Here is a 24,334-nt window from a genome sequence, read left to right on the forward strand (position 1 = left end):
CGTCTGTCAATCAGAATGACCTCTGAAGTCCTGCCCTGTCAACAGAGCAGAGCGGAAAAGAAGCTGACACTTTTGATGTGACATCAGCAGAGGCAGCTGAATTGTCTGTGACTGCTCTGTACCAGCGAAGAACGGCGCTGGGTACAACAAGCAGATAGGTAGCAATTACTGCCTGCTGGTGCGTGGGCATATTTTTTGTTTTCTACAAAGTCCCGGATGTCCCCTTTAATGGGAGCGCCGAAGACCAGGCGATTGCTCCTCTTGGGTATCACCAGCAGTCCCTTTAAGAATGAATGGAATGGAGGTGCGCATTATCACCACCTCTCCATTTACATGAGGCTTTCAGAGCCCCGGTGTTGGGATCGGTGGGAGCCCCAGCTATCGGGATGCTGTCCTCTATCATATGGATAGGTGATATCTTCCAAACTTGGTTCAACACCTTTAAGGGGTATTTGGGGTTTTCCTGATTTATAAAGTGATGGCTTATCCCTAGTGTATGCCGTTACTTTGGTTGGTGTACGACTTCTGGGACTCACTAATCCTGAGAAGGATTGGGACAATAATGCTGGTGTAATACTCAATCCCTTGTTGTCGCTGGCCACCTCCTGTGGAGCAGGGCTACAGCTGGCCCTATATAATAGTATGTGACCAGCTGTAGTTCCCTCCAGAGCTGAAGCTCCTTCATTCTAAGAAACAAGAAGTTCCTGGAGTGACGTCACATCCTAGTAATAAACAATCACTTACGGAGATGGGAAAATTCCTTTACTATATATTGACTTTTTTCAGGTACATTTTAGGTAAATTGTAGTTCTGGCTCCACAGGGTGAGGGGAAATGCAAAAGATGGTAATTTTCCTGATTGTATGTAATGGGAGTGTTGAGGGCTCTTTTCACTTTTATTACCTCCACATCTTTGTTTCTTCATTTTTATAGTGAAATATTTCATTCAATTGCTGCATTATTTTCTATCAGCTTAAATAAATATTGCAAATCTAGGATTCACTGAAGTTTTTTTTTGTTTTTTTTCAAAGGTATCTAAAAATAAAAGTGCTGGTGTATGAATAGGTGTGCAGATCCAGAGTAACTTGCTGTCCGCCTACTCGTGTAAAGTTGTTTTGCAGACTTCATGGTGAAAAAACAAACAAAAAAAAATATTACGTGCTTGACATTTAGCAAGACACAATTTTAAAGTGGAACTGTGTTTTGTTTTTTTTGTTTGTTTTTTTATAAATCAATAATGCAGATGAACATGAGAAAGTTTGTAATTTTATTAGAGAAGTCTGTTTCTTTCTCGTCCTGGACGGATCATTCATTCTCAATTTGTGGTCGTAGATACATTACTGAGACAGATGAAAGTTGGGGCCCATAAAATTCTATGGAGGAGGCAGAAACTGACATATTACTGTAAATTCACCTGAAATGATGATTACACTTTAAAATCATATTCACGTGTGTATGTAATTCATTTTTTTTTTTAATTTCTTTTTCCATCTTAGAAATCGACCAGAAGGTAAAGTCTTGGAGACCGTGGGGGTGTTTGAGGTGCCAAAGCCACAGGGGAAATATGAAACGGGTCAGGTAAGAATATGTATTGGATTGATTTGCTGTGGATTTCATTAAAAAAAATAAATACTCTGGCTAATCTGCATCAAAATTCACATATATGGAATGTGGATTTTGATGCAAGCGTTCCACAATTGTCACTTTTTTCATGGCAAAGAATGAAATCTAAAAAAAAAAAAAAAAAACGGATAAGTTCGCTCTAACTGCCGTAAAGGTTGGTGCTCAGAAGAATAAAACAGTCATCAATGTATACAAATACTTCGTCACACGTGATAAATATAGGTACAATATTTTTCTAGAAATGTGAATTTATTCAAACTGACTGATGCAAAACAGGAAAAAGACAACATTTTGGCCAGTTAAGGCCTTTGACAAGCTACAGTGGCAACCAAAATTGTGATGAATTGAAAGTGCATGAAGTTGTCGTCATGGAAGACCTTTAAAGGGGTTGTCCACTACTTATTATTATGCCCCCAATGTATCCCACAGGGGCCCTCAAGGGTTTTTGTAAATGCCTTCTGTTGCAGTTACTGCCTATGAGCGGCACTATCACAGGCATCACGTGGCCACCGGCTGCAGCCGGCTCTGACATTCGCTGATGTGACATCATGGTTCCGGCTGCAGCCGCAGTGACTGACTTCTGCGTTTCACGGTGGATGCTGGGCTGTGGGCGGGGTTACCCCACGCGTCATACCTGGCATCCACCGCGTGCTCTCCCTCTCCCCGTTTGGTACCTTACATCATTACAATTGGGCGATGTGTATATATAGTGCTTGTTATCACTACCAAACAGATTGAACTTTGGTCTAAGGTATCGTGGTCGGATGAATCAATCTGTCTTTCCATTGGCTGTGTTCTTTTGCAAACTCAAGTCGGACCTTCCGGTTCTTTGCAGAGATGAAAGGCTTCTTGACTGGAACTCGTGCATTCAACCCTACTGCTCTTAACTGTTGCACCACAGTTTGGTGACTCACTTTGACCCCATATTCTTCGTTCATTTTGTGTGAAATCTGTACAGCACTTTTATGGACATCATATACTGAATTTTTCTTAATAATGTGATCAATTCTGGAGGAAGTTTTCCGTGGTCGCCCACTTCTAGGTTTGTCAGCTGCTCCATAACCTTCTTTTTCCCCTTCTCCCATGACAGCACCACCTGAGAGAGGGTATCCGCCCACCAAGGACAGGAACCTACTGAATAAAAAGGCGGTACCTCCTCCGCATCAGTTTTTGGTTCCTGTCCCTGATGGGAGCCTCACCAGGTGGTACCTCACGTACCTGGATTATGGACGGTGCGGCCTGGAGGCCGTGGAAGCAGCAGATGGTCCCTGTTCCCAGCCCGTCTGGCTGCTGCCCGGGTCTGCGTGTGGGGAGGAGGTGCTATTTTCTTTTGGATGCCTCCCCGCGTGCGCCGGGGCCTGCGGCCGGGTCTGCGCCTCGCAAAGATGAACTGAGCTCGCCGGCCGGCAGGTCTTCCGGGCTGCGCACGTGGGGGTCGCGTCGCACCCTGTGACGGAGCGCGCCGGAAGTCCAGGCTGCGCACGCGCGGGGTGCTGACGCGCCCTATCACGGAGTGCGCCGGAAACCGGGTCTGCGCATGCGCGGGTGGGAAGCTGTCATCCCGCTGCAAGCGCGCCGGGTGCCGCTGGGCTGCGCACGCGCAGAGGCAGGTGGATCTGCGGGTAGCGTGCCAGCTGGCTAAAAGTTAAAAAAAAAAAAAAAAAAAAAAAAAAGAGAGATGAGCACGCTGCCGGAAGGGGAGGAGCCTAAAGGAGGTGGAGCCCTACTGCTTTTAAGGATGGGGAGCAATCAGGATGGCGGTGTCTGCATCCCCGCCATGATGAATGAGGAACCGCAGTCACCTGGGCAGCAGCTGTCACCGCCACAGGAAGTACAGCAGCAGCCACAGCCATCAAAGCAGCTCAAACAAATGGAACGGGAATCTTCCCATCGACAAAGTCACAGCAGTGAGGGGCGTACGAGTTCCGGCAAGACTGGTCAGAAAAGACTTCGTCAGTCCACCTCCGCCAGATGGGAGCCCTCATGTGAACGGCAACCACCGCCTCCGGTACCCTAGTCTGAACGGCAGTGTGGTGAGTGATCTTCGTGAAAGTCTCACCTTGAATAATGTGCTCTTCTCTCTCTCTCTTTTCCTCCTTCTTCTCCTTTTATTTCTTGGGGCAGGAGGCGAAGAAGTGTAGTGCTAAAAATAAAAACAGGGAGTGTGCTTTATGCAAAATCGGTCTTCCCACCTCCTATGCCAAAAACCTATGCTCAGACTGTATTCAGAAAACCATTGCAGAGGAGTCCCCCAGGTTTTCTTTAGAATTAAAGGATCTAATCCAGACAGAGGTCAGAGAGTCTTTAAGAGGCTTAACCTCACTCAAAAAGAAGAAGCGAAAACTAGTTTCTTCAGAATCAGAGGAATCAGTGGAGTCCCGTTTTACGAGAGAACTGCCTTCCTCCTCTAATCACTCCTCATCGTCATCGGAGTCTTCGGATGATGATGGGGGTGGGGGGGGCAGACCTTGTTTTTCGGTTGATAATACTGAGAGACTAGTTAAAGCCGTCAGAGGGACTATGGGTATTACCGATGCCAAAGTGCCCAGAACAGTCCAGGATGTTATGTTCGGGGGCTTAGACCAAAGGAGGAGACGCTCATTCCCGGTCAATGACAGGATTAAATCTCTGATAGAAAGGGAATGGAAGAAACCGGAGAGGAAGGGTCAGCTGCCGTCATCCTCCAAGCGGAGGTACCCCTTTGAGGATGAGGATGCGGCTAAATGGGACAAAACCCCTAAGATTGACGTGGCCATTTCAAAATCTTCAAAAAAATCCACTCTGCCCTTTGAGGATTTAGGAGCCTTAAAAGACCCGCTGGATAAAAAAGCGGAGTCCTTCCTTAAGCAAACCTGGGAGTCGTCAGCAGGGGCCCTTAAACCGGCGGTAGCAGCGACCTGCACTGCTAGATCTATGATGATCTGGCTTCAACAATTGGAAGACCAGATCAGGGGGAATGTGTCCAGGGAGAAAATTCTATCAGACCTTCCTCTTGTGCAGGGAGCGGCTGCATTCCTGGCAGATGCATCGGCAGATTCAGTTAGGCTGGCTGCCCGGTCTGCAAACCTCTCTAATGCAGCCCGTAGGGCGCTATGGCTCAAGAGCTGGCTAGGAGATGTGCAGTCAAAGTCTAAACTGTGCTCAATCCCTTGTGAGGGGGACTTCTTGTTCGGCAAAGGTCTAGATGACATCCTAGATAAAGCCGCAGACAAAAAACATGGATTTCCCACGGTGTCTGGTTCCCGATTTAACAGTTCCTTTCGGAAGCCGCAGTAAAGCTCCCAGAGACCAAGGTAGCTGGAAAGACCGAAAGCCGTATAGCAGAGGCTTCATGTTTGGGGGTCCCTCCTCCGAGAATAAGAAAGGGAATTGACAGCCCGCCCCCAGGTGGGAGGAAGATTGTCCCACTTCCTGCCTGCCTGGAAGGAAATTTCATCCAATTCTTGGATCTTAGGGATAATCAGGAGGGGGCTCACACTAGAGTTCAAGAGCAGGCCCAAGAACACTGTCAAAATATCAGCCCCCAGAGGTTTAGCGGAACAGATAGCCTTACAGCAGGAAGTTCTCTCTCTGCTCATGAAAGGAGTTCTGGTGGAAACACCTGCACCCGAGCAAGGAAGAGGATTCTATTCGACTCTCTTCCTAATAAAGAAGCCGGACGGCTCCTTCAGGACCATTGCGAACTTAAAGAGACTGAACGACCATTTAATCTACAGGCCTTTCAAGATGGAAACAATAAAATCGGCCATAAAGATGTTATTTCTGGACTGTTTTATGTGCGTCCTCGATCTGAAGGACGCCTACTACCACGTCCCGATTTTGCCAGATCATCAACAGTTTCTAAGAGTAGCTGTACAATTCGGCAGGCACGTAAGGCATTTTCAGTTCGCAGCTCTTCCCTTTGGCATTTCCATGGCGCCGAGAGTCTTCACAAAAATCATTCTGGAGGTCACAGCGCACTTGAGGGAAAGAGATATTTTAGTCATCCCTTATCTGGACGACTTCTTAGTAGTGGGCAGATCAAGTCAACTCTGTGCTCTAGCCCTGGCGGACGTCATGGCCAGTCTAAGACGCCTAGGTTGGCTGTTAAATCTGGAGAAGTCAAGGCTGGAACCAAAGAGGGTTCAGTCTTTCCTGGGTCTCATTCTGGACTCTGAAAACCAAACCTGTCTTCTGCCAGAGGAAAAGAAACTGAAGATCAGATCCCTAACATCTCAGGTTGTCAGCAATCCGACCATGACCCTGAGGAGTGCAATGTCTCTGTTGGGTACAATGACGTCTTGCATCCCGGCGGTTCAGTGGGCCCAGCACCATTCCAGATGTCTTCAACAGGAGATTCTGGCAGCGGACAGGCGGCTCAAAGGTCGCCTGAATGGGAAAATATCTCTTCCAGATGTTGTGATCAACTCCCTGGACTGGTGGACATCTCCGGTCAACCTATCTTTGGGGGTTCCTTGGACCTTCCAGGTGTCGGATACAATTACAACAGACGCAAGTGCGGAAGGTTGGGGAGCTCACCTAAGAGATCGTTCTGTACAAGGCCTCTGGTCGGACAGCGAGACCAGCCTCTCTTCCAACATGAAAGAGCTGTTGGCAGCCAGAAACGCGCTAAAAGAATTCAGTTCTGTTCTTCAGGGTCCTCACGTCAGGATAATGTCAGACAACAGATCAACAGTCGCCTACATCAATCATCAGGGGGGTACCAGGTCTCTCCCTCTGATGTTAATAGCGGATCAGATCTTCAGGTTTGCCGAGAGTCTGCTGGTTACGCTCTCGGCACTGCATATAAAAGGGGAAGAGAACATAAAGGCCGATTTCTTGAGTCGTCACATCTTGAAACAAGGAGAGTGGGAGTTGAATCCAGCCGTTTTTCAGCAGATTGTGGATCGGTGGGGACAGCCCCAGATAGATCTGTTTGCAAACAGACACAATCGGAAGACCGAAACCTTTTGCTCCCTGAATCCAAAAGAGGGGGCGTTTGCGGTGGACGCGCTGCAGATTCAGTGGGATTTCACTCTAGCTTATGCCTTTCCCCCTTTAGTACTGATCCCTACTATCCTGAGGAAGATCCGAGAGGAACGGGCGAGGGTTATATTGATCGCCCCGTTCTGGCCCAAGAGACCATGGTTCACTTGGATGAAGAGAATGTCCCAAGCAGATCCATGGGTTCTTCCGGACATCCCGGATCTCCTCAGGCAGGGCCCAGTCTGTCATCCCCAAAGAGCGGGCCTGCATTTGACGGCTTGGATTTTGAGAGGTCTCTATTGACGCAAAGGGGGTTTTCTCCGGATCTTGTTACTACCCTTCTAGCAAGTAGAAAGCCGATAACAACTAGAATCTATGGTAGAACCTGGGCTAAGTTCTTGTCTACCTCGGGTCAGTCTGCCAAAGGGAGGGTTCCTATTGAGGCCATACTAGAATTCCTCCAGAAGGGGTTAAACATGGGACTAGCCACCAGTACTCTTAAGGTACAGGTATCGGCTCTGGGGGCACTGTATAATTACGACTTGGCAGCAAATAGATGGATCATTAGATTTATAAAAGCCTGTCATAGATCCAGACCTATTCCTGTTCCAAGAATGCCTCCTTGGGACCTTAATTTAGTTCTGGAAGCATTAACCAAACCTCCCTTTGAGCCCTTAGAGAAGGTTTCAGAAAAAATCTTAACTTTAAAGACTGTGCTATTGGTGGCCCTGACATCAGCTCGTAGAGTCAGTGACTTACACGCACTATGCGTTAACCATCCATTCACTCAAGTATGTATGGATAGAGTAATCTTAAGACCAGACCCGGCCTATCTTCCAAAGGTAGCCTCCAAGTTCCATAGGACGCAAGTAATCACTCTCCGTTCCTTCTATCCTAATCCTAGGGATTCTGAGGAATATAAGCTTCACACCTTAGATGTTAGGAGGGTGTTAGTCCAGTATTTGGAAGTGACAAAAGCCTGGAGAAAGAGTGACGCTTTATTTATATCCTTTCAGGGGGCTAGGAAAGGACTTAAGGTTACAAGGGGGACCATAGCTAGATGGGTCAGGGATACTATTACCTTAGCCTACTCTTCTAGCAATCTGCCGGTTCCTGAGAACCTGAAGGCCCATTCCACCAGAGCGGTAGCTGCTTCCTGGGCTGAGAAGGCGGATGTGCCCATCGACATTATATGTAACTTGGTCATCCCCTGCTACATTTTACAAACATTACCGTCTTGACCTTTCCTCTTCTACTGATCTGTCCTTTGGTAGAAGGGTGTTGCAAGCGGTGATCCCTCCCTCTGGTATTTGATCTCTATAAATCTCTCAGGTGGTGCTGTCATGGGAGAAGGGAAAAAGATCCTAGTTACTTACCGGTAACGGGATTTTACAGAACCCATGACAGCACCCTATTAATTCCCTCCCCTTTATCACTGTGGTGTGCACTTTTTTTAAGGTGTTTAGTACATATGTTGAGGTGGTGGTTATGTATTAACCTGTCTTCGGAGGCCCTCTCATGCTCTGAAACAAAAACTGATGCGGAGGAGAGGTACCGCCTTTTTATTCAGTAGGTTCCTGTCCTTGGTGGGCGGATACCCTCTCTCAGGTGGTGCTGTCATGGGCTCTGTAAAATCCCGTTACCAGTAAGTAACTAGGATCTTTTCTTTCTTTAATATACGGAACAGTTGAATTCCATAGCTACCTCTCTTTGGCTTTTGCCTGACTTCACTCTCAGAATAATAAGCTTCCTGACATCTGGAGATAAATTTGGCTTTGTCTTTGGCATGTTTTAACCTACAAACACTCACATAAAAAAAATATAGGCAAAATTCGACTACCCATGATAAAATATGCAAAACATTTGGCCCAGCAAATGTTGAAAACTAACACATAAAGGGATAAAATAATGTCAAACACCATTTTCGTCCTTATAGCTGACAACCATTTGCGTCCAGTTTACTAAAATCACCAGGAAAATGGCATCACAGCAACCAGACAGAGGTAATCACAGTTTCAAAAAACAAACAAACTTTTGGTTGCCACTGTATATCAAAGTACAGAAAAACATAACAGCGGTTTGTACAAAAACCAAAGTATATACAGTACTTATGTGTATAGAACAGTTCTTGCACAGTATACAATATAGGCAAATCATGACCCAATGGAAATATTCTGATGCTTTTAAGGATGCAGCTGAGAAAGTGAGATCCTGGGTATAAATTGAGTAGTTCATATACATAAATTAATGTTACAAGTACACTTAATAATCAGATCCTGGAGTTCCGGCACACGCATGGACAGTTGCTGCTGAGAGCAGCTTCACACATCCACCACTAAATTTGGGTTTCCTGGGCTCAAATCAAGAAGAAAGCATTGTGAAACCTGCCCAAGATCTTCCCCAGGTGTCTGTGTTTGATGGAGACATACGGGATCCCGACAAGAAAATCCCCGCTTGCACAAAGAGAAGGCTGAAGCAAAATGGCACCGGACACGCAGCGATCAAAAAAGAAGAGCAAGTCCTCTTCACAGATGGCTCCACTGTCGGATGACTCTGAGGAGGGTGAGATGAACATCTCACAGGTCTTAACGTCTCCTGGCAGCAGAGCTAACTAAAATGCTTTCCTCTGACATCAAACAGTCTTTAGGACACAGTCTTGGCCTTGCTGCAGCAGATGTAAGCATCCATTTCGCAACACGCTGATAATATAAATCTAACAAAAAAAGAATCGGTTCAATAGTGGATGAACTGAAAAATACAGATCTGAACTGAGCAAAGCTAATAAGCTAAGCCAATAATTAATTGATAAAGTGGATGACTTGGTGAACATGTCCAGGAGCAGTAGTCTAAGAATTATTGGCTTACCAGAGTTAATCGTCCCTATTCAGCTCATGGGAATATGCGTGGAGGAATTAAGACATACTTGGGCATCACAGCCTCTCTAAAGGTAAGATCCTCCACACCCACCATCACACGGGTCATCTCCTAACAGACCGAGATTGTACAATATGTAGACAAATTATTATTTATTATTGTAGCGCCATTTATTCCATGGCGCTTAACATGTGAAAGGTGTATACAAAGCACAAGCAATTACAATAATTTTGAACAATACAAGTCAGTGACTGGTACAGGAGGAGAGAGGACCCTGCCCGTGAGGGCTCACAATCTACAAGGGATGGGGGAGGATACAGTAGTTTGGTATTGAAGCTGTGTAGTGGAGCGGTGGTTACTGTAGGTTGTATGCTTGTCGGAAGAGGTAAGTCTTCAGGTTCCTTTTGAAGGTTTCTACGGTAGGTGAGAGTCTGATATGTTGGGGTAGAGAGTTCCAGATTAGGGGGGATTTATGGGAGAAATCTTGGATGTGATTGTGGGAAGAGGAGATAAGAGGGGAGTAGAGAAGGAGATCTTGTGAAGATCGGAGGTTGCGTGTAGGTAAGTACCGGGAGACTAAGTCACAGATGTATGGAGGAGGCTGGTTGTGGATGGCTCTGTATGCCATGGTTAGGGTTTTGAACAAATCAAATATTCTTCAAAACTACAGGAAAAAAAAATCACCTGTTTTTAATACGTGGTCACAGGGTCCTAATATTCAGCAACTACTCAGTGGAAGTTACCAAAAAAGAAGAGCTTTCAGTGAACTTTGCATGGAATTGGTGAAGAGAAGGATTTGATCATCAATTCCCTGCTGTTCTCCAAATATTTTCTCCAGGAGGAGGGACTGAATCCTTTACAACTCCAGATCAAGAATCTGAATTCGTGAGCGGTTCTTTTTAAGAAGGAAAAATGACGCCAGCATCAAAACCCCAGGCTACTGCACAGGCGCAAGATCTCGGTGAGCCATGTGGATGACGCAGGACATGTCATCCACATCAATCAGAGCAGAGAGGAGGAACAGATGCTGCAGTGATGACGCCCATCAGACCGGACCATCCTTATTTACACAGAACAGGAGCATATCAAATGGTATTTTTGGGGTATACAGGGAGAGTCAGGAGCTGATAGACACGTTTGTAGAATGCAGCACAAGTGCAGTTAAAGGTGGTGGCATTTGTTCATAGTCTCAAATACTCGTGAAATACTCGTGACCGGTTCCCTTTAACATCACTTCCAATGGTCAACAGAGTGGAGCTGGACACTTCTTGACAATACAGCATAGAACCGTAAGCTTGGACCTTCCTGTTTTTGTTTCTTTTGTTCTCACTCTGTGCTAAAAGGTACAATTAAACATGTGACATGATGGAGAGCGGAGGTTCGCAGACGTCTGGTCACTGCATAACAGCTTGTGGAAGCAGTAAGGGACAAGCAGAGATCCCCTAAACTCGTGCGCGAAAAAAAGTGAAGTTTGTATTAATTTAATACTATTGTGATACAAACATGAAAATAGTGACTTGGAACATAAAAGGGTTAGTTGCCTCATAAAAAAACTAAAAAAAAACTTAGCGCAGATGATGCACTACTACAGGAAACACCTCTAAAAGAACAAGACTTACGTAGAATGAACAAGCTTTGGGTGGGAGAGGTTTATGGGTCTCCAGGAAAAAATAGAAAAGCAAATGTAATGCTCCTAATACATAAACTGTAAGGTTTTATTACATGAGTCAGATGATTCAGGGAGAATATTAATGGTTCTATTGGATAGCCTGATTGGTCTTATAATATATATGCCCCAAATGAGAATAACAAAATCTTTTTCCAAGAATTTGAGCAGCAGATACTGGAAGATGAGGGGATCTAGTCCTCTTCTAGACCATACTAACCTTGTAGATGCATGGCGTATTGCGTTCCCAGTGGGACGAGAGTGCACCCATTTCTCACAAGTACATACCACTTGGTCGAGAGTGGTTAATTTCTTAATATCTCATGAACTGCGAAACAGAATTGATATCGGTATAAGAGCTCTTATCTCAGACCACTCACCAGTTTCATTATCTCTGACGGACATCTTCTCAAAAGGCACTGATATCTTATGGAGATTCCACATGTATTTAGCACAAGATGACCTTTGGCCTTTCCCCGCACGTGCACAGAATGGTACTTGTACGTTGCTCTGCCCTCGGCAGGACAGAGAGAAGTGTTCCTCCTCAGGATTGAGATGAGGAGCACTGTGTGGATGACGTAGGATGCGTCATCCACACTAAGCAAGATGGAGGACGGCATCACAAGAAGGAGGCACCGGACCAAGACCAGAGACGCCCAACGGGCCGGACCGCCCCATAGGTGAGCATAATAAAAGGTGTGTGTTTTGTTTTTTGTCTTACAGGGTGAATTGTGGGCCTATATACAGCATTATAGAATGCTGTCATATGGGGTTGAAAGGTGGTGGCTCTGGGTTATATGAGAAAAACCTGGTGACAGGTTCCCTTTAACACTTTTCAATATCTGCTAGTAATGTAAATGCTCTGTACGATTTCTTGTACCAATCTGCATGTCCGTGTTTCTGTACAGCTTTTCCTGCACAGCATCTTTGGCTACAGAGGCATCGTTCTGTTTCCATGGCAGGCAAGATTATATGATCGTGATGTCTCTTCACCTGTCTCAGAAAAGTGGGTTTAGTTTTGTTTTTTGTTTTTTTTCTTGCTTCATTCAGTGGGAAGTTTTCGCAATAAAGTGAAAAGTATTAATGAATATGTTGATTTTTATTTTTAGATCAGAGACTTCACCAGTTCATGGCTCCAAAGAAGTCAAGGGCAAAACGCACACCTATTACCAAGTACTAATAGATGCACGGGACTGTCCCCACATAGTAAGTACGATTTATTAACCCTTGGCGTTGCATGTGCAGTGTCTTCATCTTTTATCAGTGCTGCTCCTTTCAGTCTCCAGCAGTCTGACCTGCTGGATTGCTCCAGTGTTTGCTGGGTGATCCAGAAGTCACAACTCAATGTCAGTCTGCGAGAGCCAGGACGAGGCCCATAGACTTGCATTTAGAGCTTGTGACCTTCCTGACTTTCGGTCAGTCCGACTATTTGCTTGTATTTCTGCAAACTTCATTTAGATTATGCAATAATTATGCCAGTTGTGAACATATATAGGAGAACCTTTTGTAAAGTAAAAAGTCCAAATATTGCTTTACATCCCGGATTCATTGACACATCACATTGCAGGTTTGTATACATATCTGTCTATCTAGAGGTATTTCTAGCCATGTGTATTAGAAAAATAGCTGAAAAATCTAAATGCTTGATACTGTTTTCTGCAACAGTCACAGAGGTCACAGACAGAAGCAGTGACGTTCCTTGCAAATCATGATGATAGTCGAGCTTTGTATGCAATTCCTGGTAAGTGTTAAATGATAAGATATTGTTTTATGGAAAAAGGGCCTATTTATCAAGTCTTGTCGTTTTACGCTAGTCTTGAGTAGGTGTCATAGTTCAGTCGGACGCTCCTGATTCAATAAGAGATGCACGTCTCTTCATGAATCTGAAGCGTGCTAAGCCAGAAATCTTATTGCAGTCAGAGAGTGGAGTGAGATTTGTGGCATGGGGAACGCCACAGCTCATGAATCAGACTAGCTTTTTCATCCTGTCCCAGCTCTGCCGAATTACTCCTAAATGTTGTGACTTTTTAAAGCTTTTACTCAAGAAACCAGGCATGAAAGCTTTGATGAACCGGGCACTAAGCATTAACTTCTGGTTAAAATTTGTGCTTCGAAAGACTAAGTAAAAGCAAGTCACTAAGAATTGGGTATATGTGTTGCACATAGTAACATACACTCTTCAAAATTGAAATTGTGTGCACAAGTTCATTCAGTGAGGCAGAAAAATCCTCAGACAACCATTAATCTCTTTGGGAGCAGCCAAGAAAGGTAACTGTGTATTTCTGTGTGTGGTGTTCAGACTAGATACTGAATAAATAGAAATGTTTGTTTTCAAAAATAAAAAATAATTTCATTATTTTCATATAATTAACTCCTTTAAAGCCCATGACGTACTAATACGCGTCAGTGCCCTGGGCTTTAAGAGCCTGACCCGAATTAGTACGTCATCGCGATCGCGTGCGCACACAGGCTGTGCGGGCGCGATAGCTGCCGGGTGTCAGCTGATTGTTACAGCTGACACCCGATACTATGTGCAAGGAGCGGTCCTGCACTGCTCCCAGCACATTGACACCCGCAATGCTACGATTGAAGTCGATCGCAGCATTGCGGTGGCAAGGGGAGGTGATCGGTATACTCACCTCCTCTTCCATCCTCCAGCGCTGTCTGCCGCGGCTTCCCGGGTGTTGCCATGACGACCCGATGTTGTCATGACAACATCCGGGTCACGAGACAGCAGGAAGATTGTTTGGACATGCACTGTGCATCTCCAAACTATCTTCTCCCTGTCCAGCGCTGACTGCTTGCATAGCACAGGGATGGTGCTCCATCCCTATGCTGTGCAGGTGATCAGAATAAAAAAAGTGAAAGTACCATAGTGGGACAAAGTATAAAAGTAAAAAAACTCCCAAAAAGTGAAAAAAAAAAAAAATATATATATATATATATATATATATATATATATATATATATATATATATATATATATATATATATATATATATATATATATATATATATATATATATATATATACCCATCAATAAATATTATTATGAAAAAAAAAACAAAGAAACAATACAAGCACACATATTTGGTATCGCCGCGTCCGTAACGACCTGGCCTATAAAACTGTTCCACTAGTTAACCCCTTCAGTGAACACGGTAAAAAAACAAAAACAAAGCAAAAAACAATGCTTTATCATACCGCCAAACAAAAAATGGAATAACACGCGATCAAAAAGACGAATATAAATAAAAATGGTACCGCTTCAAAACGTCATCTCGTCCCGCAAAAAACAAGCCGCCATACAGCTCCATCATCCGAAAAATCAAAAAGTTACAGCTCTCAGTATAAAGCGATACTAAAGAATAATTTTTTCTATAAAATAGCTTTTACTGTGTAAAAGCGCCAAAACATAAAAAACGATATAAATGTGGTACCGCTGTAAACGTACTGACCCGAAGAATAAAGCTACCTTATCAATTTTACCACACGCGGAACAGAATAAAAAAAATGTTAAACACAATTCCTCAATTGTTGGTTTTTGTTTATTCTGCCTCCCAAAAATAGGAATAGAAAGCGATCTGAAAATGGCACCAATAAAAACGTCAACTCATCCCACAAAAAACAAGCCGTCACATGACTGTCGGCCAAAATATGGCAATGCAAAAATGAGATTTTACAAAATGTGTCTTTTAGTGTGTGACAGCTGTCAATCATAAAAACCCGATATGATTCTGGTATCGCTGTAATCGCACCGACCCGAAGAATAAAGTAATCTCATCACTTATACCGCACGAGGAACAGCGTAAAAAATAAACGCTAGGGCTGGGGTTGTGCTAATGTTAGGGTTGGGGTTGTTTTGTTTGTTTTTCAAAAGTAAAAAAAAAATGACGATATGGCGACTAGTGTTGAGTGCAAGTGCTCGCTACTTGAGTTTGCATCGGGTGCTCGGGTATGCACTGAGTATCGCGGGTGCTCGAGTCTCCGCCCCATATGCTTCGCGGCCAAAAAAACCTCGCGGGGATTGCCTGCCATGCACGAGCGATCCCCGCATGGTTTTTTTTGGGGTGTCTAATAACCGTGAAACATGCGGGCGGGGACTCGAGCATTTCACTTGAGCACCCGTGATACATGGTGCATACCTGAGTACCCGATGCAAACTCAAGTAGCGAGCACTTGCGCTCAAGAGTAATGACAACTTATTCAATATGATGACCTAATGTTATCAAATTCTGTGTCGTACCTCTGGGTTCAAAATGTTCACTATACCCCTTAACAAAATCCTTGAGGGGTATAGTTTCCAAAATGGGGTCACTTGTGGGGGAGCTCCACTGTTTAGGCGCATCAGGGGCTCTCCAAACGCGACATGGTGTCCGCTAGCAAATTGAATGGAAAATCTGCTCAAAGTGTTAGCGGACACCATGTTGCGTTTGGCGAGCCCCTGTGTGCCTAAACATTGGAGCTCCCCCACAAGTGACCCCATTTTAGAAACTAGACCCCCCCAAGGCACCAATCTAGATGCATAGTGAGCACTTGGAACCCTCAGGTGCTTCACAAATTGATTCGTAAAAATGAAAAAGTGGAAAAAAAAAATACTTTTTCATTTTTACGAATCAATTTGTGAAGCACCTAGGGGTTCCAAGTTCTCACTATGCATCTAGATAGGTGCCTTGGGGGTCTAGTTTCCAAAATGGGGTCACTTGTGGGGGTTTTCCACTGTTTAGGCACATCAGGGGCTCTCCAAACGCAACATGGCGTCCGCTAATTATTCAAGCAAATTTTACAATCAAAAAGTCAAATGGCGCTCCTTCCCTTCCGAGCCCTGCCGTGCGCCCAAACAGTGTTTTTTTCCCACATATGGGGTATCTGCGTGCCCAGGGGAAATTGCACAACAAATTTTGGGGTCCATTTTTTTTCCTGTTACCCCTGCAAAAATAAAAAAATTGGGTCTAAAGTAACATTTTTGTGAAAAAAGTTAAATGTTCATTTTTTTTCTTCCACATTCCAAAAATTCCTGTGAAGCACCTGAAGGGTTAATACAAGGGGTGAAGTTTTTAGAATGGTGTCACTTTGGGGTATTTTCTGTCATAAAGTCCTCTCAAAGTGACTTCAAATGTGATGTGGTCCCTTAAAAAAAATGGTTTTGTAAATTTTGTTGGAAAAATCGAGAAATCGCTGGTCAACTTTTAACCCTTATAGCTCCCTAACAAAAAAAACTTTTGGTTCCAAAATTGTGCTGATGTAAAGTAAACATGTGGGAAATGTTATTTATTAACTCTTTTGTGTGACATATCGCTCTGATTTCAGGGCATAAAAATTAAAATTTTGAAAATTGCAAAATTGTCAAAATTTTCGCCAAATTTCCATTTTTTTTCACAAATAAACGCAAGTGATGTCGAAGAAATTTTACCACAATCATGAAGTACAATATGTCACGAAAAAACAATCTCAGAATCGGGGATCCGTTGAAGCGTTCCAGAGTAATTACCTCATAAAGTGACAGTGGTCAGAATTGTAAAAATTGGCCTGGTCATTAACGTGCAAACCACCCTTGGGGGTAAAGGGGTTAAGCCACACTAATAAAACAAATTAAAGTTAGTAATTCAAATTGGGACTGCTGGATAATCTCCCTTATCAATACTTCATTAGTTGAACAAATATACCAATTATTGCATGTTTACAGGACCGCAGAGTAAATTTGATAAGTAGCACATAGGTTGGACTATGAAATACCTGCATTTACTTCTTGGAAATCTTTTTCTTCTCTGCCTTTTTAGGTTTAGATTATGTAAGCCATGAGGATATACTTCCCTACAATTCTATGGATCAAGTCCCCATACAACATGAACTGTTTGAAAGATTCCTGAGTTATGATCAAACAAAAGGTAAGCGTCCATACGACCTTGTCTGTATTTAATATCCGATGAAAGGGGCATTCCTACCTTGTACATTTGAAGCATATCCACTAGATATGTGTATAGGATGTGAGTCCCCCGACCTGTCTTTTAGAATTGTTGCTGACTACTTGACCCCCATTTGTAAGCTTGGATGCGGTGGCTGTTAGTTGCCTCAGCAGGAAGGTTGGAAGCAGCCCATTCTCCATAGATGCATGTCCCCATAGACATCAAAGGTTTATGACAAATCTTGTGGATATGCTGAGGTGAGAATACATGTACAAGTCATTTCTATTTTTTATCGTCCTTTTCCTTTAAAGTGCCACCGTTTGTAGCTCGTGAAACACTTCGTGCATGGCAGGAGAAGAATCATCCTTGGCTTGAGCTGTCTGATGTGCATAGGGAGACCACTGAGAGTATCCGTGTCACAGTGATTCCCTTCTACATGGGAATGAGGGTCTGTGTTATGCTTTATTAATCTGTGTTGAAGCCACCTGGTGTATAGCAGTTGTGTGGCCAAAGAGAACTTTACAGCTAATCTTATACTGTATTTAATATTACTGCCTTTACTTAAAGGGGTGTTCCCATCTCCAAGATCCTATCTCAATATGTAGTAGGTGCAATAATAATAATCTTGGCAAATAACTCCAGTTAGAAATGTTGTATAGTTTTTCTGATTCGCTGTGTCACTTACCTCATGTGCAGGCATTGCAGGACTTTAGGTATCCATGGTTACGACCACTGATATAGTGAGAGTTAGCTAGTTGCTAGTGGCCGTAACCATGGATACCTAAGGTCCTGCAATGCCTGCACATGAGGAAAGAGACACAGCGAATCATAAAAACTATACGACATTTCTAATTGGAGGCATTTGCTAATATTATCATTATTACACCTATTACATATTGGGATAGTAGCTTGGAGATGGGAATACACCTTTAACATTCAGGCCGTCACCTACCTGCTACAAACCTGATTTTTGGTTTTGTATGCTGGATCATATTTTAACTTTTGCCCCATGCATTGATCTCTAGCATCAGTATGACTTCAGGTTTCGTTATGTACAAAGAGAAGGAATGGGTTAATCTTATTGATAGATGACTAGTTAGACTAGACCAGCTGGGTGTCAAATGGTTGGCTCAGCAACTATCTCTCCACCTTGGGTCAGTCAGAAAGAGAGTGGATGGACAATCCCTAAATGTTCTTAAAATCCTCTGCTGTTCTTCACCGGTGTTTGTGTGCACTGCTGCCGCAATGGCGTGTCTGACCTCACCAGATGTGGTTGGTTATTACTAGGTTGTCACATCTGCACTGCAGCCAGTGACTCTGGCATGATTTTGAGACAAAACTCAGTTTTTGAAGAGGTGTATATAGAGATGGAACAAGGGAGATTTGGTGGGCCATTTTAATTGTTAAACATTATTGAAGAGAATCTTCAGGACTTAAAAATTAATGACCTATCCAAAAGACAGGTCATCATGAGATTGGTGAGCGTGCCTGGTGTCTGATCCCCACCGATCAGCTGATAACTGCTCTGTCAGCAGCTGGAACTAAGCCAAACACGGGCTGCAGTTTATCTCCCATTGGCTTGCATCACAGATCAGATATCAACTGATCAATGGGGGGTGTCTGACTCCACTGATACTGTTGATCCATCCCAAGAATAGGTCTTTACTTAAGACCCAGACAACCCCTTTAATCATTTGAAAGTTGTTTTTGATTTTTTTTGTTTTTTGATAATTAAGACATTTATTTTCCACTTTACAGGAAGCTCAAAATTCCCATGTCTATTGGGTAAGTAACTCTTCCTTATCACACAGGTAATAAAGCAAAGGCGAAGTTTATAGTCTTCTGCAATTCTTAGTTTTTCCACAGTTACAGATGTATGTGGGTGTAAAAACAACTATAAAATTCTTCCCTGCAATATAGACTTCACCACTCTAGCCTTGCATATAAACCGCTTTATTACACATGCAAATGATGCATCCTTGGTGTAGTTATGCCCCCCAATCGGCATCCTCCACCCTTGGGACTCATTCAGACATCCGTTTTTCTTTTTGTGTATGAGTGCTATGCATGTTTTTCACGGATAGTACTTGTACTATAAAAATGAATAGGATTGTTCAAGTGTCCCTTTTTTTTTTTTTTTTTTTTGTCAGATCAAGATCAGCAATGCGGGTCTATGGATCCGTGATAAAATTTGAACGCACTCAGATGTAATCCAATGATCCAAGTGCAGTTTTTTTTTTTTTTTTGCATTTTTCATCCGAAATTGAAACTCAGATTGTAAAGACTGACGCTGACCAAATTCTGATCAAATGCTAATGATATTTAGAAAGATTTTTATTTATTTTTTTCCACGTACAAGAAAATCCCTGACTATTGAATAAGCCTCCAATTCCATTGACTGGGCTCGCTTGCCCGGAGCAAGCCCTGCCAGAGTTGAATCCACAGCCCTGCACGGACACTGCAGTCATCAGGAATTCAATTCATACAGTGCTTGCTTTTGCATCAGCCCATTACCCCCTTTGTCATTTTTAAAACAAAAAAAAAGTGTGCATTTTTTTTTGTGCCTAAAATACAAAGTAAATGTGTCATCTTTAACGTTGGCCCTTTTTATAGATCATTTCATCTTCAACTTGCCTAACTGTTCACAATAACAGTAATTTTGACCAGGGGTGCCCAAACGTTTACATGCCACTGTACACCTGTCAGTCATAACTTGAAAACTACTAACCGGTCATGTGAATAATATTCCTTATCTTGATACATTGGCAGATTTCAATGAGTGAGAGATATTAGGCAGGAAAAATGGGAAGGTGTAGGCATCCGAGCTAGATGGCAAGGGCAAAATTGTGATCGCTAGACGATTGGGGCATAGCATCTCCTGTATGCAAGGATTCCTAACTAGCAAAAGTGGTCCAAGGAAGGACAACTGGTGAACCAGCAACCAGGTGAAAGACTAGCCCATCTGATCTGTCACACAGAACTACTGTAGCATATTGCATTTTGGCTAGCTGTGTTTGGGCTGCGTAGCTATAGACTGGTCAGTGATCAGCCTATAAAGGGAAATAATCTTCAGAAAATTACTTATTGTTTAAATCGGATTTTTGTTAAATGTGTATATTTTAAAAACTTTTGGCATTTTTTTTCCCCCCAAATTACAATCTTTATTTAAAAAAAAAAAAAAAAAAACCCTCTTAAATTCTCATTCTGTTTCAGATTCTATACATTCTAACTTTCTATTGTTTCAGGAAACAACCCTTGAATATAGCCACAATAGTTGGGTCCTGACCCGATCTTTTGTATTGAAGGATCTGATAAGCTTGTGCACTGTAAAGGGAGGGGAAGCGGGGACATAACAGAATCCACCAATCACATTGTGATCAGCAGTGCATAGAGGTGTTATCCATCATTGTAAACCTGTCCGTAATATGGAGCCTTGCTGTAAACCCTTCCAAAACGGACAGCATTTGTGAGTCTATTAAAAAAAAAAAAATACATAGCACAAAAACGGATTTTAAACTCTAGGTAACTCTGATAATTCCCTTAAATGAATCTGCTACTAATGTCTCGATGCCAGTTACCACAGGATACCTTTTAGAAGTCTTGGAGTAAATGCCTCAATGTTCAGGGATGGTTGGGGTGCACAATATTAGTGGATTAAATATCACAGCTGATGTATATTTGTCTGCAATTACATTGACATTTTTCAGTTATCTGCTGTATACTTTGAGCTAATGACTAAAACTCTGGAAATACTGTCTAATAAAAATTGCTCCAATGATATTATGCCTGTCAGTAATATATTCCTATTCTCCTGACCTATACAGTGGCGTTACTGCATCCGCCTGGAGAACCTCGGTGTTGAAGTAGTTCAGTTGCGGGAGCGTCACTGGCGCATTTTCAGCCTCTCGGGTACACTGGAAACTGTGAGAGGTCGTGGTGTTGTGGGCAGGGTAAGGTCACCAGTTGATTTGCTTCCATGATTTTGGCTTTTAATGGCTTCTATTCCCACACTGACATTTGTTTTGTGCCACTTTTAGGAGCCAGTGCTTTCTAAGGAGCAGCCAGCTTTCCAGTACAGTAGTCATGTATCTCTGCAGGCTTCCAGCGGCCATATGTGGTGAGAAACTTTTTTAGTTATTGCATCATTGTTTCACTATGTAATAAGATGGAGACATTACTGTTGTGCATATATGAAATCACAGAAGGCTTTCCCAGTAGTTTAGAATTGGCCAGGATAACCTTTTTTAAAGCCCCACAATAATGCCTATACTGGTCAGTATAATCAATCCTCTCTTCCCTTTTCAAATATGGGATTGCAGTTCTTTTGAAGTGTAAATGCATCAACCCCTTTTATGTCTTCTATCTGCTGCTGCATTCCCAAAAAATTGGTGTTTTAATTCATATGTAGATAAGGTGTAAGTGCTCTGGGTGTGACAGAGGACTTCCCGATGTTATTTCTTTACCTAGCACCAGACTTGTTTACTTGATTTTTACTTCACTGTCTGATTTTCTTATCTATAGTCACACATGCAGTGAACTATCGATGTGAATTTTATGTAGTTTCACCACAATTGAACACTCGGAAACAAATTCCCAGGACATTAAATAGTGTCATTTAAAACTACAATTCGTCTCATAAAAAAAACAAGCACTCTTATGGCTATGTGGACGGAGAAATAAAAAGATTATAGATTTTGGTAGAAAACAGTGGAAAACTAAAGCTGAAAATCGCCCAAATCGAAAGGTGTTAATGAGGAGTAGTTGTGGTCATTTGTCAGTCTGTGATTTAGGTCTGCTTTTGCTTACTGTAACTATATAGATGGTATATAGTACGGGCAGCATTTGTGATGTTTTCTAGCCCCAGATGATGTGCTTGGGTTGAAATTAATTTCTGACCCTATATAAGCTCCTTTTCCCTTGAAGGGAACCTGTCGCTTTGTCAATGCAATACAATCTGTGGACAGCGCGGTATAAAGAATAAGCTGGGTAGAATGATGTATAGGTTTGTTGGAAAAGATTCAGTATGATGTAATATTTTGTTCATTGGCATCCATGGTGTTTGTATGCATAGGAGTCGAGTGGGCGGTCCCACTCAGTGATTGACAGCCATCTCTGCATGCAGTCAGAGTCCAGTGGGCGGTCCTACTCCAACACCAGAGACTTCCAAAATATAGATCTGATCAGCACTTTCCTGCTTCCTTTTTTCCCTTTTACATTTTAAGGATATTAGAATAAAATTGAGGATTTAATCTATATCGTAACCACTTTTATACCTCTGGAAAGACTTTCTATGAGATATTTATATTAGTATTTTTTTATGCTAGTGTGGGTGATGTAGCACAGAACTTTGAGTCACCCGTAAATGTGTGCATATAATTGCTTATCCCTACATGGGGCTATGGAGAAATCTAATTTAAGTGGCTGGCCAGTTTCTTTATAAAATGCCATAAACTGTTGCATTTTTTTGCAGCAGTACTTTGTCTGCTCCTCCTGCGTGACTAAAATGGGTAAATTGCAACACTGCTACCATCTTGATCCCTATGGATGAGGAGACCACCCCATTCATTGTTTAAACCCATTTGTTTCTTCAGTCAAAGGATAGCATTGCATGTCACAGAACACAAATGTTAATGGCATTTTAGAAACCTTACCAAAACACACCCAGCCACTTAGATTATTGTTTAATAATTCGCTCGCATTAAATTAAAGGGGATTATTTATACTGCTCTTTTTTTTTTTTTTTTTTTGTACATCACTGACTCTTAAAATCACTTCTTTCTGTGTTTAAGGGGAACTTTTCGGTTTGAGCGACCTGATGGTTCACATTTTGATGTCCGAATTCCTCCTTTCTCCTTGGAAAGTAATAAGGATGAGAAAACTCCCCCATCTGGTCTTCACTGGTAGAGAAATTGTCCACACACAGCCTTGACTGAAATGCACTTTGTAGAACTTTTATCAGACCGTTTTATTCCTCTAATTGGCAGAAGGGAGCTCTGTCATATTTGCAACTCCAGTCCCTTTATGTCTAGAGTCTGACAGGAGGATTTGTGTTGGCATTCTCCTTCTTAACAAAGAAGAGCTGCAGCAGCTGTGCTCTTAGTGAATTCCCACACAGCAGAGCCTTGCCCCGGTCACACATCCTTCCAAAACACCCAAGACCAATTGGAAATTTTAGTTTTGTTTTTTTTTTCCCAGTTTTTATTTCTCAATAAAGTTATACATTTACTGAAGTGAGCTTTTTGGTGATTTATTGAAAATTACGTTTCTTCTAGATTTATTACATAGAACAGCAGCTCTATAAAAGTCCTTAATGTGACCTAACACAGAGCCCAACACCAGACAGAATCCCTGTCAGAAGAGGTGTGGTTGTGTGTTTTTTTTTTTTTGTTTTTTTTTTTCCCATTTCTTATAAAGTAATACAGTAATTATCAAAGGGAATCCATCAGCGGGTTTTGTCATGTAATTTGAGAGCAACATTATCTAAAGCAAGAGAGCCTAATTAGGTTAAGTTCACTTGTCCAGTAATATTCCATTTAAAACAGATCCAGCAGAAAAAAAGTTGTGCAAACTTACCGTGCAAAACTTTTTTTGGCCTGCTTAAAACTGATTACAACTGGATCCATTTCTTGTAACATTGAAGTCTATAGAAAATGTGTGTTTTGCTTACTGCATCAGTTTCAAATGGATGATTACTTGACTGAAAGGTCACAATGGAGAGGGACACAATCTGTATGATAATGGAGTGCTAGCCAAAGTACGTGGTACAGATAGACAAATGCAGTTCAAAAAGAGGAAAGACACATACAAAATATCAGTTGCACTTCCTAATGTTAAAACCTTTGTAAATCTTTATGTAGCAAACACACAAACATTTTAAAATTGTGCCAGAACCTGTTTCTTCGTTTTTGGCCTAACACTGGGATGCAACCCATATGACCGGAATGATATAGCCAATAGAGCCATCTAAATGTGGTAGATGTCAGATAAGTATCAATGGACACTAGTATGCTTATATATAGGGAGAGACCTGTCACTCCAGGGGCGGGGATGGGGAGAAGTTGCTGGGGACCCACCAGTTTACCATGTGGCTCTGTCCCCGGTGGCTTTTAAAGTATGTTTGTCTCTGAAACGCTGCACCTTTTCAGAGTCAAACACGCCTAGCTACGATCATACAGCTACTGTCTGATACATGCTGCCCAAAGTATTGGTTGCACGAATCTGCTGTCGACAGGTAAAAGATTTTTGAGCAGCACATTATCTGGAGAACTCATCCTAGCAGTCGGGCTGTGATGGAGATGAA

The 24,334-nt window shown here is 42.6% G+C and overlaps 1 protein-coding gene across 1 annotated transcript in view; it reads left to right on the forward strand.

Annotated features, from left to right (window-relative positions):
* Positions 1 to 23,264, forward strand: part of POLDIP2 (DNA polymerase delta interacting protein 2) — a 24,206-nt gene extending 942 nt beyond the window's left edge. The window contains exons 2-11 of the mRNA XM_073667667.1: positions 1,496 to 1,577; positions 12,036 to 12,133; positions 12,237 to 12,333; positions 12,793 to 12,868; positions 16,909 to 17,016; positions 17,346 to 17,482; positions 18,793 to 18,819; positions 20,859 to 20,984; positions 21,072 to 21,151; positions 22,824 to 23,264. Coding sequence (XP_073523768.1) covers positions 1,496 to 1,577; positions 12,036 to 12,133; positions 12,237 to 12,333; positions 12,793 to 12,868; positions 16,909 to 17,016; positions 17,346 to 17,482; positions 18,793 to 18,819; positions 20,859 to 20,984; positions 21,072 to 21,151; positions 22,824 to 22,938 — 946 coding nt within the window. The 3' untranslated portion in view covers positions 22,939 to 23,264. The remainder of the gene's footprint in view (positions 1 to 1,495; positions 1,578 to 12,035; positions 12,134 to 12,236; positions 12,334 to 12,792; positions 12,869 to 16,908; positions 17,017 to 17,345; positions 17,483 to 18,792; positions 18,820 to 20,858; positions 20,985 to 21,071; positions 21,152 to 22,823) is intronic.
* Positions 23,265 to 24,334: the final 1,070 nt, after the last annotated feature.

This window comes from Phyllobates terribilis, unplaced genomic scaffold, assembly GCF_046119375.1.
Source record: "Phyllobates terribilis strain yellow unplaced genomic scaffold, ASM4611937v1 Scaffold_2__4_contigs__length_985480577, whole genome shotgun sequence".
Taxonomy (NCBI): Eukaryota; Metazoa; Chordata; class Amphibia; order Anura; family Dendrobatidae; genus Phyllobates; species Phyllobates terribilis.